This window comes from Centrocercus urophasianus, unplaced genomic scaffold (assembly GCF_019232065.1).
Source record: "Centrocercus urophasianus isolate 14NV4802_14NV808 unplaced genomic scaffold, USGS_Curo_1.0 seq_11, whole genome shotgun sequence".
NCBI classification, from domain to species: Eukaryota; Metazoa; Chordata; class Aves; order Galliformes; family Phasianidae; genus Centrocercus; species Centrocercus urophasianus.
The window spans coordinates 89,594,399-89,614,437 of record NW_024884253.1 but is presented as its reverse complement, the minus strand read 5'-3'; the positions used below and the strand labels follow the sequence as shown (position 1 = coordinate 89,614,437).

The following is a 20,039-nucleotide window of genomic DNA, read 5'->3' as shown; positions in this document are numbered from 1 at the left end:
CTCAGTTTTTAACTTGTCCTTTAAATTACTTTTTTCTGTAGGTAAGTAGGGTAGAATAACATGTTTTCCCATGGAAATCCCCTAAATTAATCCTCACTTCCATCTGAATAAGCAGGTGGAAGTGCCTTAGCATAACAGACAGTAAAGGGGAAGCTCCCTGATGAATGTGCTGTGTAATTGTACATCAGGTCTTGAGTCATTGGCAGCTGTTTTGCTTCTGTTCCGTGATCTTTGACTTAACAATCCTTCAGACATGGAGTTTTTGGAAGTTCTAACAGAAGGCCTGGACAGAGTTCTCCTAGTCCGAGGCAGTGGACGTGAAGTCATCACCATTTATTCTTAACCTTGGTTTTTTTCCTTTTTTTTTTTTTTTTTTTAAATTTTCTTTCGAATGAAGGGAACAAAATGTATAAAGTCTATCTGATGTAATTGGAGCAGCTTCATTTAAGAGCTTTAGCACATGGAAAAATGAAAATCGAGGTGTGGTTGTTTTCCTGCTAAAATGTTATATTTAAAAGTATATTTTGAAGACCTGTGAGAACACTTCTGTAGTGGGTTAGTAAATCCTGACTGGATTAGGATGTGTATAGTATACCACGATGTGTTAATCTGTGCTGAAACAACAAATCGTAATGCTGTGTTATTTTTAAACATACAGAAATATAAGGAACTTCTGTTTTCTTTATCTTTGTTCTGCTTCTAAATAAAAGGGAAAGTTTGCTTCCTCACTTACTAAGATGCTGCTATGTTGCTTCTGATGGGGTTAGTCCCTGGTTCAGGAAACTTCATTTAGAAATGTATAAAAGTAATCAAATTTACATGTTTTGCATACTGTAAAGTATTTCCCTGAAGTTTATGATTTGCCACGTCTGTTTTAAATAACATTCTCTGTTTAAAATACTTCAGGCAAGGAATTAAAAGGCTCCAGGTGAGGGTAATAGTAAGCTGCAAGCGTTTCTTTCACGTGAACTACTAGCAGATTAAGGAATACTGACCAATTAAGACAGTGTAAGTCATAGGAATTCCATGATGCAGCATTGCCACCTGCTGGAGATAAAATTACAGCAACTGGTAAACGACCAATGAAGTGTAATCTCTTTTTCAAATGTATTTCGATCAGAGTTGCATGCATGTGCTGCTATGAAAATACAGTTCTTCTGAAAAAAAATCTCGGATCTGTTATTTGTATTCGGTAAATAGTTTGAGGGCTGAATTCTTCTGAGGAAATAATTGCCCCTGTTGACATTCATTGCTGCTTGCTGAACATTTATGGAGACCAAACAGTAGACGTGAGCATAAGAGGTGCTGGGTGGTGTGTTTCAGCAGTGCTAGCAATGATGAGAAAGATGAGCTGTGCACCAGATAGCTGTGCACTGCTGTCGCACCACAAAAGGAGCAGTGGCTCCTTCAGCTCATCTCTGTGAGTCAGTCCATTACGGCCTGGAAGCTGAGTATGGAACTGAGTATCAGCTTCTGTGCGCTGGAAGCAAAGGTGGCAATGTTGGAATATTGCAAAGTTTGCACCAGTTGGTCCATGAATGCTCACACACGAACAGAAAGAACACCATATTCACATAACTTCCTCAGCAACCGGTGTAATACTAACAAACACATTAGATGAACTTCATTTGTTGGTTTTGGTTTTTTCTTCTGTTTTTCCCTCTTCTCCTGCTGCATCTTTGGGCATGGAGATGGAAACATCTCACAGGAAATACTATTTTATCATCCTACTCAAGGAAATGGATCAAAACTACTTAACCAGTAGCAGTAACAGAAAATAAAAAATGATATGAAGTGTTGTTAGAGGTAAAAAATTGTATAAATTCACATCTCAGGTTCTAGATAGTTCCAAAATGAATTAATATTGCTTTTAAAAGTAAACATTCAAGATAAATACATGCAGCTTTGCTTATTTGGAAGGGTAACAAATACATAAATTGCTTACAGTGAAATGAATATTTCAGTAGAAAGCAACCAGAACACAGGGGCTCTAATCTAGTTCCACCTTGCTGCTCACCACCCTCTGGGGGAAAAAATTCCTCCTAATATCCAACCTAAACCTCCCCTGTCTCAGTTTAAAACCATTCCCCTTGTCCTATCACCATCCACCCTCACACACAGCCGTCCCCCCTCCTGTTTCTACGCTCCCTCCAAGCACTGGAAGGCCACCATGAGGTCTCCCACAGCCTTCTCTTCTCCAAGCTCAACAAGCCCAGTTCCCTCAGCCTTTCCTCACACAGAGCTGCTCCAGCCCTCTGCTCATCTCAGTGCCTCCTCTGGCCCCGCTCCCAGAGCTCCACGTCCTTCCTGTGCTGGGGCCCCAGGCCTGGACGCAGTGCTGCAGATGGGGCCTCACAAGAGCCGAGCAGAGGGGGACGATCACCTCCCTCTCCTGCTGGCCGCCCCTTTTTCATGCAGCCCAGAGCACAGCTGGCCTTCCGGGCTGCAGGCGCACACTGCTGCCTCATGGCCAGCTTCTCGCCCACCAGGACCCCAAGTCCTTCTGCGCAGGGCTGCTCTCAAGGAGATCTGCCCCCAGTCTGTATCAATACCTGGGGTTGCCCCAACCCAAGTGCAGCACCTTGCACTTGGCCCTGTTGAACCTCATTAGGTTTTCGTGGGCCCACTTCTCCAGCCTGCCCAGCTCCCTCTGGATGCTTCCTTTCCCTCCAATGCATCGACTGCACCGCTCAGCTTGGTGCCATCTGCAGACTTGCTGAGGCTGCACTCGATGCCATCGTCTGTCACTGATGAAGATGTTGAAGAGCACCGGTCCCAAGACCGACCCCTGAGGGACACCGCTGGTGACCGGCCTCCACTCCAAAAAGAGAGTATATGTATATGTATATATATTTATATGGGAGCAAAAAGTTCAATGTTAACACATCTAGGTTGTAGGAAACAGCAACTCAGAAGAGTTATGATTATCAATGGAAGCAGAACAAAATATTGTATAGCAAATTGCCAAAGCTTATTTCTGACTCTCAGGTGAGAAATGTACTTCAAATGAAGAAATGTACTACAAATGTACTTCAACTTGCTCTGCAATTATAAATTGTCATGAGAAATATTCTGGGGTTCAGTGTTTTAGGTGGATGACCTTGGCGCCCGGTCTTTTGTTCAAATATTAATCCCAACCCCCATAGAAATAGGGAGGCTGTAATGTGTGCCCTTGCACTCTTTAATGTAGAAATTTCCCATGTGCCATAACATCCAATTTCTGTTGTGGCACAGGGTGGAATTTCTGAAGTTATAGCAGATTAGGAAAGCAAGAAATTATCTTGCTCACACACACTGTTTATGCAGCAAGCTTTTATGAACAGTTTCACTCCCTAAAGATGTGAGGGAACTTTTTCTAATGAAAAAAACAAAAGAAGGAGAGGGGCAGGAAAGAGTGGGTGGTGGAAGCGCTAGCAGTGGTGCGGCTACGTATTGGCTAACTGAGCAGAATGTTAAAAAGCAGAACAATATGCTGAAGAGATAAAGGAAAGCTTTATAATCCACATGGCAAATGGATTATATGGGACTATTTAAACAATCTGAGAGATATTTATGCATTCTAACAGGAGAGGAGCAATTGTTTAAGCAAGCCAAAAGGACTAAGTGTCAGCCAGTGAGCAAAATACTGTGCAAAGTCTTAGCCAAATATCAGGGGGTTTGGGCTGCTTCTGAAGTAGTCGGTACTGAAACGCAGCTCGTTCTGGCACCTCGACTGCCAGTGCTGAACTGGATGTTTAAAGGAAAGGTTTCCCCCACCCATCTTGCTACTGATGCCACTTGGAGAAAGTGGGTTGCACTGATTACACAATGAGTGTGGATGGGGAACCTCAGCCATCCAGGGATCCTAGAGATCATCATGGACTGGCCTGAAGGTAAAAAGTTTGGAACATCACCAGCAGAAGAGGTAACGTGTGCTAAAGAGGCCCCACCATACAGTGAACTACCAGAAAGTGAGAAGACATTTGCCCTGTTCACTGCTGGAGCATGTTGCATTGTGGAGAAACATCGCAGATGGAAATCTGCTGTGTGGAGCCCTACACAACAAGTTGCAGAGGCCACTGCAGGGAAAGAAGCCAATTTGCAGAGGTAAAGGCTGTCCAGCTGGCCTTAGATGTTACTGAGCGGGAGAGGCAGCCTTTATCTTTACACTGACTCATGGATGGTGGCAAATGCCTTATGGGGGTGGTTACAGCAGTGGGAACAAAACAACTGGCAACAAAGGGATAAACCTATTTGGGCTGCTGAACTGTGGAAAGACATTGTTGCCCAAATAAAGAATACAGTTGTAAAGGTGCATCATGTAGATGCTCATGGGCCCAAGAGTCGGGCTACTGAAGAACAAAATAACCATCAGGTAGACCGAGCTGCCAGAATTGAGGTGGCTCAAATAGACCTGGACTGGCAGAACAAGGGTGAATTATTTCTAGGTTGGTGGGCCCATGAGACCTCGGGCCATCAAGGAAGTGATGCAACATACAAATGGGCTGGAGACCGAGGGGTGGACTTAACTGTGCACACTATTGCACAGGTTATCCACGACTGTGAAACATGTGCCATCATCAAACAAGCCAAGAGGATGAAACCTCTCTGGGGGGAAGGGTGATGGAAAAGTACAAATATGGGAGGTGTGGCAGGCTGATTACATCACCTTGCCATGAATCCACGATGGTAAGCGTTACGTGCTCACCATGGTGGAGGCAACCACTGGGTTTATTGCCACCAATATTCCGTTCCATGTTGTTGCTGTGTGACAGAGGGCAGCAGAAGGGCAGACTGACAAAAAGATGTCTGACACGGAAGTGCAGATGAAGCAAAGGAGTAGAATTGAATTTCTCCACGCTGAAAAATTGGCACCCGTTGACTTTCACTCGCTGAATGTTTATGGGAACCAGCAGCGGATGTGAGCACAGCAGAGTGGTGGGTGGTGTGTTTCAGCAGTGGCGACAGCAGCAGTGCAGCATACAGCCTGCTGTTCACTGCTGGCAAAAATGCATATCTAATGGTGGTGACTGTGCTGAGAATTAGCGTTTTGTAGCTGCGATTTTACTCAATCAAGCAATGTTATTGTGCTCCTTGTTACCGTTGTAGTTCTATGGAAACATAAGAGATGTTACTTCTGGAGCAACCTTTGTGTTTGCAGCCTAAGACAACTCCTAGTCATTCAGTGTGGCCCAAACGAGCAAAAGGCTGGACACTGACATGTTAAGGTAATGGTTACAGTCATGGGTTACAGTCTTAGGATTTGGGTTACTGTGAGTGTTAGGATTAGGTTTAGGGTTATAATTACAGCTAGAGTTAAGGTTTGCAATAGGGTTACTTGTTAGTTCTAGTTTATAGCTAGGTTTATTACTATTTTCAGGGTTACGTTTATTATTATTAGGGTTATGCTTAGAGTTAGATGTTGGAGTTGTGGGTTAGGGTTAGTGTTAAGTTTCAGTAGGGTTAGAGTTATCTAAGGATTATTAGGGTAAGGAATTACAGTCAGGTTCCATTTAGGGAGAGGTTAAGGGTTAGGGTAAGGGTTAGATTCAGTATTTGTCTTATGGTTATGTTTAGGTTTAGGACTGTGGTTAGGTTTTAAGATTAGGCTTGGGGCATTGGGTTAGCTTTAGGGTTTACCTTTGGTTTAAATTTAGGATTAGGGTTTAGGTTTAAACGGGTTTGGACTACCTCTGTGGTTTATGTTAGGGATTTGCATTAGAAATAGAGAAGGAGTTAGTTACAATTAGCTTTAGGCTTAGATTGTTAGGTATTTCTATTAGGGATTTTCTTTAAAGTTAGATATATCTTTAGATTTAGGACTAGTTTTAAACATACTGGTTAGAGCTTAACATTAGAGCTATAATCAAATTTAAGGGTTTTTATTTGGTTTTACCGTTAGAATTATGTTTATCAATTTTGGGTTAGGCTGTCACAAACTTCTGGGATTAGAATTATAATTAAGATTATGTTTAGAGTTGTGGTTTTGGTTTAATGTTATGGTTTTGTGGGAAATGAAAGTGTTGTTTCTGCATTGAACATTGAAAAGGGAAATTGATCTAAAGAATTAAGCTGTTACATATCCTTAGAAATAGCTGATGTAGAAAGTAAGAATACCGTACATATTAGTAACATATTTTAGAAACATAATTGCTACATTACCTAGTAAATATTTCTCACAAAGCTGCAAAGATTTTGAATGTTCTAAACAATATGAATACAGTATGCTGAACTAGGAAACATGTTGTAAGGCTGCTCATGTGATCAGCAGAAATAAAATACATCGAACAAACTTTCAAGGAGTCAGGACCTTTACACACAGCAGAACTGTCTCACTCTGTGGGAAGGTTAGGATGCCACAGACAGGCTCCAAGGTACTCCCCTCTATCCTCCTTCCGAGCTTATCTCTATGCAAGGGCAGATGAATGACCAGAACAATGAAGAACAGTGTGAAGGGGCACAAATGTTAGGGGGTAATTAAGCAGTTGAGAGACTATGTCTATGTTTATGTTGTAAAATGACATCCAAAAAGTTATGACCAAAATGTTTGTTAAGAAAACAATTGCTAGAAGTCAATTAAGACACGTGTGTTTGAGAAGCCAAGATCTGTGTCTACTTGGTGTTTGTATGGTTAGTGAAGTGTCACGAAAGAGTGTGAACCTGCAGTACTCAGCCGATGAGGAACCAGGGGAGAAAGAGACCAGCAGTGGGCAGTAGGGGATAGAAGATGCAACGCTGTTTTCTTGGGGCTCTCCTGCTTGCAGGAGGCTGCCATTGCAATTGCAAATAAAATCTGCTTTATCAGAGAAACTGTCCTAGAAAATTATTTGGATATTTCCAACAGTTTTGTACAGGATTAGTGTTCCATTTAGGATTCCTGTCAGAGATAGGGATCATCATTAGTGTGAAATTTACAGTTAGGGCTTGGGTTTAGAATTAGGATTAGATTTGAAGGTTAGAAGTACAGATTAGGGTTATGTTTAAGAGTAGGGTTAGGATTACTGTTAGGGTTAGGCTTATGTTTAGGGGTTAGAGTTATGTGTATGATTTGGGTTACAGTTCAGATTGGGGTTGATTGGGGTTAAGGTTACACTAAGACTTATAGGTTAGTATCCTGGTTTTAGTTAGGGCAGAGTTGATCTCTTCACAGTGTCTGGTATGATGCTGTGATTTGGCCTTTTGAAGAAGAATATTTTAGTTACTTTTCAGTGAATTTTTTTTCAGTCTGCTTGCAGCAACATAAAAAAGTAGCATTACAGAAATTCAGTCAAGTGATCTCTTGAGTTAAAAACTTGGACAGGGTGTAATAAAAAATAACAAGCCTTGATATTCAGGTTCAGGATAAAAGGATGTCAGCATAAAACATCTGCTTATCACTGAGCGCTTTAAGTCTTTTCTAGGTTCATTACTACTTCAGAAGTAATTATTAGTACATTTACTGCACACATATCAAATACTGAATTTCTATTGCTTCCAAGAATTTGAAAGAAACTAGAAGTATAAAAACTAATCTATGGATAGAAAGTTAAGACACGAGGATCAGAAGCCTGCTCACTTTTAATAACTGCAAGTGATGTAAAAATTCTTCCTGGAAGGAACATTTTCAGTTGCCTCACAGCACTGAAATAAAATTGCACAGTGTGCTGTAAAAACTGTTTATTAATAAATGTTTTGAAAAACTGGGTTAAGCATTCCAGGGTTTGTAAGGTTTTGACAATTTGTTTTATAGATGCATAGAAATTGCAGTTTGTATGCAAAGTTAAGTACTTTTCAATGGTAACAATACAGAAATGCATAAAGCAGTGAACTATCACACACAGTCTGCAAGTTTTTTTCTTTCTTCAAATTGTTTGTCTACTACAAGTGAAAGAGCCTGAAGAAACGTTGTCATTGTAACACTGGGGGACTGAAAACATGAAAATATCCTGTTAGATCCATCACAGCAATAGGCATACAAAGCACAGTTATTTGAAAAGGAAATATTTGACTGTCATGTTACAAAGCACTCAAAATGCTAAACCTCATATAAACCAGCCAGCATAGTTTGACTTTACTATGTAAAGTCTTGGGTCAATCAACATTACTGAGCATTTGCTTCAACAAACGTTTGAACACATCAGTATTATGTGGGCAGTGACAGGGGTTTCTTTCAGCAATGAAGCACGAGAGAACGAATATGAATGGTTTGTCACAGCCTATCAGTAGTGATATCAGTCTTCTTCAATTTCATTTTACATTATGGCAGTAGAAAACTGTAGTTTAGATTAGCAAAAAGTTTTAGGACTGATCATTTACTTCAGGCAAGGATTCAAAGGCCTTCCTAGCTGGCTCAAAATCAAACCAAAAATATATAGAATAGAAAAAAGCTTACTTGGATATAAAGTGCATGTGCTAGGAAAGGGAGTTTTCTGAGGACCCGGCCACTAAGACCTTCACTTTTTCTATAGTAAAAGAGAGACATAAACAATGCTAAATATTCACTCTTAAAAGATGACATTTCCATTCTCCTTCACCCATAAATCACTCTAATGAAACTCAAGTCTTAATACCTTGTTTGCTCACTTGCAGCAGTTTTAAAAGAAGCTGAAAATGAACAGATATTGTATGGGAGGCCACATGGTGCAAGAAAGTAAAAAAGGGTGGAGAAATAGCATAGTCACATTTGCCTACCAAAGCTTTTATCAAGCCCCTCCACAATCACTGTGACGCATCTGATGAATCTAGAGGAGAAATCTATTAGTCAGGATTTGCAAACAGTTTGGTTTGGAAGGGACCTTTAAGATCCAACTATGATTCCATGATATCCACTGAAACTTCAGGCATCTCAGTAAGTCAGACAGCAATTTGTCTAGAGAATTTCAAAGGGCAGAGCAGAAACCAGCCACATTTGATACCAAGCAATATTTGCAAATCCCAATCAATCCCACTTCTTATCTGCTGATGTTTTGCACTAGTCACAATACCAAAAAAAAGCCAACAAACAAAGACCCCAAACAACAAGTAAGCTCAAGATGTTTCAGGGCTCTAGCTGTTACTAAATACAATTACTTTTAGACATAATTTCAGTTTGTTTATATAGAAATACACGCACACATACACTCATCATGTAGAATTTAAAAAAACATTACCTTGAGATTTCCTTTAGTACCAGACTTAACCTGGACACATTGTTTTCTACAAATCCAATCATTTCTAACTCTCTGAGTGACAAGAGATGCTGTCGAGGATATATTATTTGGCACTAGAAAGAAGAGTTACACGTTGTAGTATGAAACCTTGAAAAAATCATTGAAAATTAAATTCTAAGAGTGTAAATATAGAGAAGGAATAAAATTTGTGTGTTTCTGTTATTTAGGAAGTTTGAGGAAAACATCATCTTTAATAAAAAAGGATGTTTTATAGTTCTACTTTCAAAATATTACCTTCATCAGCTCTTCCAGGCAAGAAAGGTATATCCTGAATATTGCTGCAGCAGATGGAGGGCCAATGTATTGCTTTATGTCTGCTCTGTCTACAAATGCCATGTCAATTTTCTCTGTAATATTTGAAGTAGTCAGGATAACCACATTGGGATACCTTCAAGATAAAAGCACATTCTTAGCTCACACGTACATAAATGGGCTCCACTTGGCACTGGCAAATGAATACCTTCCTTCTTAACGAAACGACTCAAGCCATTTCTTGCAATCAACAGCCACATCATTCTTATCAGCTAATAATTACATGCTCTTCGACAGCTTTCACTAATCTACTTCAACACAGTCTCTTCCCTTCAGCTATTTTGCAAGTATAGTTTCTCAACCCTATTTAGTAGTAGTACACACTGACTACTTTGCATGAAGAGAGCCTACCAGCACAGTTTCACAGTTTTTGCCATAAAGTTACAAAATTAAGACTTGTAAACTGGAATATTTTATTCCATGTGTTTTCCATTTCATTTCAGAAGGAAGTAAGTAGTATAACACATTCAACACTGCATGACATTAAAGTGAGATTAAAAGAGAAGTAACTCCTTACTCTAACAAAAATATAAAGAAAAGGTTTAACCACAGCAATTTTTCAATGAAGCTTTTGTACTGTGTTTGAATAAACTCTACTTACCTTTAGCAGCAACACAGGGCCAAATAACAGGACGCCTGTCTTTGTGCTAGCAGGGCCAAGTCTGCCCAAGGAGGAAGTGGCCATAATAAAACAAGAGATGTGCTGTATTAAATCCAGCAAAGTGGACCAAGAACCATTAATGATTGCTTATAAGCAACACATTGTACAAGTCTGCTTCAGACTGATATTCTGAAGCTGTTAATGACAAACACATTCTTCACTGATCTTATTCTTATCTCTCCAAAGTAGATATGATGACCAATCTGTGCTGCATCCCTCTGCAGCTTTAATGGAATTGTATTATCTGTAGTTTATCATACCCAGATTAGTAGATTAGTTCACCTACTAACAGGCAAAACGTTCTTGTGGATGATTCAAATTTCTTTCATAATTAGCACCATTAATGAAGAATCGTTTGTTAACCAATTTGGATTAGCGTTCCAAATGTGAATTAAGATTTAGAGTTACCACAGTTACCTTTTGCCCTTGCAATAAAATGAATTTACCTTTTAATCTGATCTATTTGCATCAGAACAGCATTCACTACACGAATAGCATCTGAAGGCTCTGTGCCTGCCTTGAAGGCACTGCGTGCTGCTGTGAGGCTCTCCACCTACAAAAAAAAAAAACATAGGACTTCCAAAAAATAGCAAAACCCCAACCCTAAAAAACAAACAACCCCAACACTCACACGCAAAACACTGCACATTTGGAATGCTGTCAGTAAGCAAGGAATTCAGTATACTTTCAGATCCAGTTTAGTATCTGAAATTTCACCTTCAAAATCTTTTGTTAGGTAGAAATTAAGGGAGACAGTGAAGAGAATATCAAGGGAGAAAGGGAAATAAAAAGAATAAAATTAATAAATTTTATTTAAAACAAGCTTTGCAATGGGAACTTCAAATAAGAAAGCTAATGAAGTACTGAAGAACTAAATCAGGCACGCCCAACTCGCAGCCTGGCTCAGTTTGGCAATGCTTCCTGCCCCTGCCATGCACTGTAAAGGCAGTGGCTCTTCTCCATGGAGTGACCCCAGGCACGCACCCATTGCTCAGCAACAACCAGTGTGCCATCAATGCACCGCCAGCTGAAACCAGGGTGTGCGGAGTAAAGTGCTGAGCAGTGCTGACTCAAGTGATGGCAAATAACTGCATGCATTTTCCTCTGCTTTTTCAGCTGCACCACTCAGCTTGCCAACTTGCTGAGAGTGCACTCAGTCCCACTGTCCATACTACCTACAAGGATGCTAAACAGCACCAGTCCCAGAACTGATCTGTTAGGAACACCACTTGTCACTGGTCTCCAATTGGACACTGGGTCATTGACCTTAACTTTAAGTGCAGCCACCCAGCCAATTTTATCCAGTGAGTACATCAAATCCTTTTTTCCCCAGTTTGGTGACCCTGATGTTGTGTGTAACCATGTCAAATGCTTTGCACAAGTCCAGGTGGATGACATAAGTTGTTCTTCCTTTATCCACTGATGCTGTAACTCCATCACAAAAGGCCATCCAGTTCATCAGGCATGACTTGCCCATGGTGAACCCATGTTGGTTACCACCAAACACCTCATCTTTATTTTCCATGTGCCTGAGTAGGGCCTTCAGCACAATCTCTTCATGATCTTGACAGGCACAGTGGTGAGACTGACTGGCCTGTATTTCGTTGGATCTTTTTTTCCCTTCTTGGAAATGTGGTTATGTTTCCCCTTTTCCAGTTAGTGGGAAGTTCACCAGACTGCCATGACCTTTCAAATATGATGGATACTGGCTTGGCAACTTCATCCATCAGTTCCCTCAAGAACCATGGATGGATTGCCTCTGGTCCTGTGGACCATGTTTTCAGGGATGAGGAAAAGGAAGAGTCAAAATTCATCAAAAAATCTCTGATGAACACCTGGAGTTCTACTAAGAATTGCAACCACTGCCATCAAACATCAAACCAGACTGATGTGTTAATTTCCCAAAAAAAAAAAAAAAAAAAAAAAAAATCAAATCAAATATTCCTCTAGTTTTATGTTTTTCTTCCTTTTTTTAAAAGGTAGGTAAAACAAAAATATTCAAAAATGTAAATGTTTTGTTACTTATATGTTATTGATATTGCACATTTTGCGAGGGCTGCCCCAGAAGTAATGCTTCCTGTTTGATTGTACTGGCCCATGATGTCCAAGGTGGATTCAATAAAGGCTGAAACATTCAAACAGTAGATAAGAGCACAGCACAGTGAGGCAGTAGGCAGTACATTTCAGTGTGAACCAGTGGTTCACCTCCGCTATCTCACTAAGACAGATTTTGCTTCATTTTCAGCTGGAATACGTCTGCTAAATCACAATGTGTCCTTTTGAGATCTCTCAAATCTTCCAGTCAGTACTAAAATTCATTCTTCTGTAGAAAATTATGTGGTTTACAAAAAAGTCTTATTATTTCAATGTCCTTTAAGAATTCTTACCCGTAATTAAAAACTTTCTGCTAAGTTTTACATACTTCAATACTACTAGAGTCATACCTCATCGATCAGTACAAACACAAGAGCATCTTTGTCATCAATTAACTCTTGAATCTTCTGGAACATCTTGGTTACAAGCTTGCCACTCTAGAAAGAGGTCATATGCATGTATTTAACTATTTCCTTAGCAGGCTTTTCAAGTCTTACCATGTTGAGCAATGGAAAACTACTTTTCATTTGTTTATTTTAAAGTAAATCTCAAATATAGCTTCTATTCAACTATTTTCAAGCACATTAAGTATCCCAAATAATCTTTGATGCAAACGCTAATGTTACGAACCAAACTCAATAGATATAGTTTAAGTTATACTGTCAGAGTCGACTTACTAATTACTATCAATTTTACTATCAACAATTAATTACTTACTATTACTAATCAATACATACCTCAGAAAACCATTTAGAGAAAAGACTATGGCTGTTTATTTCAATTAACTGTCCATATCTATACCTAAAATACGAAGGAAAAAATAAGCATCAACTCTACTGCGCTGTAAATAAGTCAGTGAGGTCAGTAACTCCCCTCAGGCTTAATCCCTCCACTTCAACCATGGAATTTTTTTGAATTAGTACTTCAATTCACTTCTAAAAACGCAACATTTGGTTTGTTTTTAATTATAATTTCCAGAAACTATTCTCACTAGCTCTTCACAATAAATCCCTATCAGGATTCCTTCATTTTTTTGATTTGTTACTTCTATACAGTTTATTAAACTGTTTCCATGTTAATGAGTTCATTCCTCTGTTCATACAACATTATTTCCAGTATACCAAGTAAGACTGTGAAGTTTATTTACTGTCTGAAGGTTTTTCAATAAGCTACCACTTGATAAGAAGTTTATAGTTAACTTCATCACTTGTCTGATATATCCTACACACAGACTGACTTGAGCATTCAGAGAATTCCAGTACAAAACACACTGGTAGCTACTAAAAGCAAGTTTTCTTGAACATGAATATACAAATAACAGGCTTAACACTCCGTGATACTTCCCTCTTTAACCTTCACAGATGTATATTATAAGCACAAACAAATGACTATATTGCCATTTGAATCTGTTTTTCACAATTTGACACAAATCATCACACATTCAGAAGGATTTATAATACTCTGTCTATCTCTCTTTTATATTGGATCAATTTTATTGCAGATGCAGAGCCATGAATGTCAGCACTTGAAATGAAGTATTACACATCTTCGGGCTACTGAGAACAAACAATTAAGACCAATTAGCTAAAGTGAAGAAATTTCAGAAAGGTCACCTGTACGATAGTCGTATCGTCAGCTTCTGAGCCAATGCTTTGCAGAGAGAGGTTTTACCAGTTCCAGGAGGGCCTGGATTCAAATAAAATTCATACATATATTACAAAGAATCTACATCAGGTTGTTGATAACAAAATATCTTTTTAACTACTGTATCTCGTTAAATCACTAATTGCAGACAACAGAAGACAAGGACTGGGAATATCAGGGTATTTTGAGAAGGTACCCAGTTGCCATTCTAGGGCCGTGCTCCAGAAGCTCTGAAGCTGCATCATTTTTGATATACCAGCTTGTGTACAGACACCATAGAGTTAAAATAATCAAACAACATTAGAACAAAGTTTTGCTCTTGCTGGGCTTTTGTATGTTAGCATTCTCAAAAACCTGTGCTTAAACTTCTATCTTTCTGAAACACAGCCTGCTAGCATGCATAACTGAAACCCATCATGTCTGGTTTGATCAACTGTTCACATTCCTGTATCTCCACCATGAGGCAACTAAGAGTATCTTAGGAAGCATACTGCACAACAAACCTTTTGTTGTTGCCTTGATGCCCTACAGAAAAGCCACAGAGATTTTCTCTAAACAGAAAAACGTAGTTAAACAGAGTATGAATGTACGGAGATTGACTTTTGGGTTCTAAACAACAGATAACAGCAGATAGCTGACAGAACTTCCATTCAAAGTTAGTACTGCCTTTATAGCATAAATGTGGTATTTAGCACTACGAGAGTTTGGGATTTTCCAGTATTAACTTTATTATGGTCGCAATAAAGAGCTCACGACTACAGTTTCACACGTGTGTATATATATACACATACATGTGTGTGTTTGTATGTATACATATACATAAGGAAAATCTTGGTGCATTAAACATTACAAATTACGTAGAATTAAAAGGTCACTGTGGAAATGTTTGTTATGAGTGTTATTTTTTGAATACCAGTCCGGTTAACAAAATTGCGATCAATCAATAGCAAGCTGCAATTTGCAGCAAAACTGATTCAGTTGATGCCAATCTCATTTATAATTAATACTATAGTAAGCTTGGATTGACTGAACATTACAATTTCAGTCAGAGTAATAATTAAATAAGTGAGAGTGCAGCCTTCATACTTGACAACAAAATGTGATATTACAACACTTGAATAAATTTCTGAGTTTCCTCCAAAATTTTCATAAAGGAGACATAATTAAGGAATTTTAATACTGCAGAGAACTGTCATCAAACTGGTTCCTAATGTGCACAATATCTGCAATATTTTTTGCAGTTTATAAAAAAAAAATCTTAAAGATTCAAATGAAGAACATTGATTATTGTTATTTCATTTATAAAACGTTACTACTGAAATTTCTGCAAAACATAGTAAGTATGAACACTGATTTGATTCTGACATTACTTTTCATAGTACTTTGTGCTACAGAAAGAATATGTCTAAAAGCACTGCTTACTGTAACACAGGAACACATAATTTCATTACATGGAAGAACTACACAGGTTTTTCCTGAAGGGAAGCATAACAGACTGTCAGTGCATCAACTTATTTTAAGACACACAATGCTTACCATGCAGCAAAACAACTCTGTTCCATGATATCAGGTTGCTGTCGACATTTCTGTCAGAAAATAGTAATGTTGTCGTGACATAATCAAGTAACTAATAGATGAGCAGGGGAAAAAAAAAGACACACAAATTAGAGACATATCAGCAAATACAATTACAAATGGATGCAATCTCCTAATTATCTCTGCTGCGTACCCTAACAACAACAACAACAACTGGCTTCAAGTCTTTCAGTCTTAGACCACAATTTCTCTGTAAAGGCTGGAAATTCACTTCCTGCCTGCCCTCAGGGAAAAAAAAAAGAAAAAGCATGCACTGGCCACAAATGGATTTCAGAACCTTTACATCAATAAACTAATTGCTTTACAGACGGGAAATTATTTTCATTTGTCACTGTCCCCCTTGTAGTGTATGCTCAGTTCAGTTCCCAAGTACAGTCAGAGACTCATACTCTGGTTTAATTGTTATTACAGCTACACATCTGTTCAGTCTGCTGTGATCAACTCACTAAGCAAAGCAGTTACTGCCATATTTTAGTTGCTTTTGTGTTTCTATCAGGTGTTTGCAGACTTGTTATCCTTCCAAATGAATAAAGTTGCATATAATTTCCTTGAATGTTTACTTCTAAATAAAATGCTAATTCACTGCAGAATTCACAAGTAGAGAATTCCTTCAATTACATGAATATTCCCATGAGGTATTAATCTATTCAGATTGCTACCTTCATTTAACACCTGACATCTTTTTATTTTATTACTGTTACCTGTAATACTTTTGACCACCTGAATTAGTAAGACAACAAAATAGCATTCCTGCCACAAGATGAAGCAATTACAGCAGGGAAAAAAAGAAGAAAAAAAAAAGCTGAGCTTCATCAAGCATATTTGCCAGCAATATCCTGAGAAAGACAGGTACTACTTTGAAACTCAACAGGAATCATTTCAGAGTCTGGAAATCCAACCACACCCAGCCAGCTCCATAGCATAAAAAAAATGAACATTCACCCAAATAACTTTTACAAAAAGCTGCAGAAGTGAAGTCTCTTCATTTTTTTTTAATTAATTGAGCAAACACATCTGAAGAAATGAAGCATAATTTCTGGGATGATCATCAGTGAAACTTCTAACATGGAAACTAAGATATATATATATATATATCTTATATATATATATTAGATATATATATATAAGATATATATATATATATATCTTTGTCTTTTTTGTGGTGCAGACCTTTGTAGTAGTATCTACTAACACACATTTCAGATATGATGATTAATCTTAAAATGTCAATTTTGTCTTCTTTTGTTATGCATACAACAGTTACATTTAAGTACAGAATTACTAAAAATACACAGAAATTTTGATAAATTATAAAGATGTGCAAAATGGCTAAAACTATGCCACTCTTCACAGTGTAGGAGTGTATACTAAGCAGACATCAGAATTCTCTCTCAAGCTGGTTATTGCCAAGAAAATTCTCCATATGATGAGACTACTTCATGCTGGATACATTTCAAATCTTACTTCTCCTCAAGCAATTTTGTTACCAATTTTCTACTTACATGTGATTTTACTTCAGTGTCATATATAAGACTTTCCCAAAGGCCATGGAATTCAGCTGTGAAAGCAATACATTACACAGCTGTTTAAGGCAAATCAATTCAGGATCTCGTTATCTACCATTGCATTGCAAAGCAGTTTTCAAATCATTCTCAGACAAAATTAAGGATCAAGAACAGATCTAGGACAGCATTCAAAGTATATGGAAAAAATAAATGGATTATCTTCTCATAAAGCAAACCCTACTTTCTAAGGGCTCTATACTTAAATTTATATATATTACATATGCATATATAATAATGCATGGAATATTATTATATACACATAGTGCATATATATGAACTTATATTCAACATTTCTTAAAAATAACATCAACAGGTTGAGGAAGAAAATAAAAAGCAGTTAAATAATGTATTTTACAAAACTACAGTTGTGATCAAATCAACCGTTTCCAGCTGTTGATTTCTACCTTACAGCAGGAAAAAGTCAAAAAGACTGTGATGAAGAACTATAAACCATAATACAACGGGAATGTCCCATTATGGACTGAATTCTCCTCAAGGAGGAACGTTGTAAATATTTACACTTTTCACAACATGAAAATATGAAATATTTTCACAGTATGAAAAGCACAGGAATTGCCAGACTCGCACTCCTTCTTTGGCCTCAAGCTCACATCTATACTTCTTCCAGATACAGAGTCCAACCTCAACAGGCTTTAGACAATAATAACTGGCAGGCCTTGCTCTGTTGCAGAAGAAACCATTACTCTTTCCAGAAGCCTTCTGAGCACGTTGTATCTCTTCAATTTCTTTGCTCCCTCTTGGGGAAAAAGCTTACTTCATACACATGATGTAAGCTTCACATTTCCTCTCTAGGCAAATTACTGTTCTCTTTAGAAAAACAATCTGCAAATTTACTGAAAGCGAGATATTGAGTTACTGACAATAGCAACAATAATATCTAATTCAAAACTTGTTCCAATTTTCTTTGCAATGTGTTGTTAGCACATGGCTTTATGAACAAATGTATTTTATGATTTAGTTGTCAAAAGAAATTCAGGATAGTGTTATTTGTTTAGAATCTCAGGCTTTTCCCCAGATTACCAGGTTCGAAACACAATCATACAGGAAGCAAACTGAAATTATTTCAGAAATCAATTCTCACAGGAAAAAAAAAAGAAAAAAAAGAAAAAAGAAAAACAAAGAAAAAGAAAGGCAAAAGATGCAAGAACCAGGAACCTACAGTGCATCATGTTAACAAGGCACTTCCAGCTCTTGGACCTTTTCTGTTGTGGTTTTGATAAAGGTTTTATACAAGAGAGATTCAAGTGTTGCCAGACCACTGGCTTCTATTTAAGAATGCAACAGCAGCACTGCCTTGCTGGCTGGTAGCTAGCTGGGAGCTCTGGAAAGCCAGTATTTAAAATGATGAATTTCTTGTAGGTCATCAAATTAAAATTTGCCTGTAGAGTTAAGCATTTGTGATTTTGACTGTATATTTTCAAGCTTTATTCCACAGGATCAATTACTTTGACCACAACTACAGAAAAAAATGGCACTTTGTAGGATCACCTGTAGTGACTGTAGTAGGAGGCAGTGCAACAAGTGACTCAGTCAAAACCACTAAAATAATTCCAGAGATTGGTTCCGTCCACAAAGGACAAAAATTATGCAGTCAATGCGCATACTACCTTTAAAAAATGACCCTACAAACACTTCTAGCCTTTCCATGTTTTCCTTTCATTGTAATCGCTCTGGATCTTTCAGAATTATCAGGCAGGTACCTGCAGGTAGCACCCAGTGGTTAGCTGCAACAATATCCTCATTTTCTTCTTCCAGGTTTTCAACGCTTGGCCCTTCTTCGTTCAGATGAAAAATATGAATGGAAAGACTGCTTTTGCTCAAATCAATAGGCTAGGAGAGATGTAAAAAGACTTTCAACACATCGTTATTTCTCACTTCAGAGATAATTAGAAGATATGAAAGTTACAGTGCTCAGCCAACGTTCAGTTTTGAAACCTACTGTTTCTGTTTCAGATCTTAAAAATGAGTAAGTTCAAAAAACTTTTCCCTGTTTGTGCCAGTTGGTCTAGTACAAGATACTACCTTCTTCTACACATCCAGCATGTGTTCTTAGGCTATCACTACTCTACAATTAGCTCATATGCATATGAACAAAACTGTACATTTTTGATTGATACCTGTCTTTCTTTCAACTTCAGCTCTGTATCCACAATTGACACAGATTGCACATTGCTGTTAAGGAAGCCATCATCAAATTCCGTCCACTTGTAATCACCAAACACAATGTTATGTCTGTTCAACAGTTTTAGGACACTCATCCTGATATCTTCTTTCTTTGCCGTACTAAGAAACAAACAGCGTTATTTATGGCATTAACCTTCAGAAGGTAAGTAATATCTAATATCTGAAATATCAGAGTGTTTTATCTACTACAGTAAGCCTCCCTCCATGGAAAACAGCCTCCATTCAAAACAAACAAACTACCACACACACCAAATGCAGTAACATTCTGCAGAAACAGACAAATAGATTTAGTTTGTTTGCAAAGTAATAACTTCGATATTACAGAAAACATTGCTCAATCTGTTTGCAATCAAATAAGGGGTCGTGGAATAACAAAGCTAGACATTTCCAAGAGCAGAAATCAATATGTATCAAAATGTTGACTGTTTTACTACGAATAGTAGACAAACTCAAAGCCAAACTATTAGTCTGAAATTAGCTTGGAAGCTCAATTACCTCCTCACTCCTATGAACAACTGATAGCATGCCTCTGTCTAGAGATATAAGGAGAATTCCAGTAAAACAGGTGAAAACTACAGGAAAAGGAAGAGTATTTTAAGGTGTTAATTTTAAAACTTGAGTGCAGAATCTTGTCTTTCAACGCTGATGAAGATTCTCTTCTTCAAAGCAGTGGATATTTTTTAGCAGGGCCCTAAATATACTCACCCATTTAATCCCAACAGACAAACTGGTATGACAAGGAGTGGACAAATGGACAGGGTGCCTGGACTGTCCTGTTCAGAGTGATTAGAAGTC

General features: G+C 38.1%; 2 protein-coding genes across 6 annotated transcripts in view; one reads left to right on the top strand and one right to left on the bottom strand.

The window, feature by feature from the left end:
• Window positions 1-732, top strand: part of SLC12A7 (solute carrier family 12 member 7) — a 67,891-nt gene extending 67,159 nt beyond the window's left edge. For all 3 annotated transcript variants that reach the window (XM_042809147.1, XM_042809144.1, XM_042809146.1), the window contains one exon: window positions 252-732. In XM_042809147.1, the coding sequence (XP_042665081.1) occupies window positions 252-343 (92 nt within the window). In that variant the 3' untranslated portion in view covers window positions 344-732. The remainder of the gene's footprint in view (window positions 1-251) is intronic.
• The window catches only part of TRIP13 (thyroid hormone receptor interactor 13), a 34,754-nt gene that overhangs the window by 13,493 nt on the left and 1,222 nt on the right, over window positions 1-20,039 (bottom strand). For 2 of the 3 annotated variants that reach the window (XM_042809149.1, XM_042809148.1), the window contains exons 3-14: window positions 19,178-19,343; window positions 18,761-18,890; window positions 16,977-17,032; window positions 15,415-15,505; window positions 13,848-13,920; window positions 12,972-13,035; window positions 12,585-12,671; window positions 10,587-10,693; window positions 9,402-9,555; window positions 9,108-9,220; window positions 8,351-8,420; window positions 7,372-7,885 (exon numbers count right to left, since the gene is read on the bottom strand). In XM_042809149.1, coding sequence (XP_042665083.1) covers window positions 7,790-7,885; window positions 8,351-8,420; window positions 9,108-9,220; window positions 9,402-9,555; window positions 10,587-10,693; window positions 12,585-12,671; window positions 12,972-13,035; window positions 13,848-13,920; window positions 15,415-15,505; window positions 16,977-17,032; window positions 18,761-18,890; window positions 19,178-19,343 — 1,207 coding nt within the window. In that variant the 3' untranslated portion in view covers window positions 7,372-7,789. Of the gene's footprint in view, window positions 1-7,371; window positions 7,886-8,350; window positions 8,421-9,107; window positions 9,221-9,401; window positions 9,556-10,586; window positions 10,694-12,584; window positions 12,672-12,971; window positions 13,036-13,847; window positions 13,921-15,414; window positions 15,506-16,976; window positions 17,033-18,760; window positions 18,891-19,177; window positions 19,344-20,039 lie in introns of those variants that run through there. The other variant, XM_042809150.1, reaches the window with a different exon arrangement.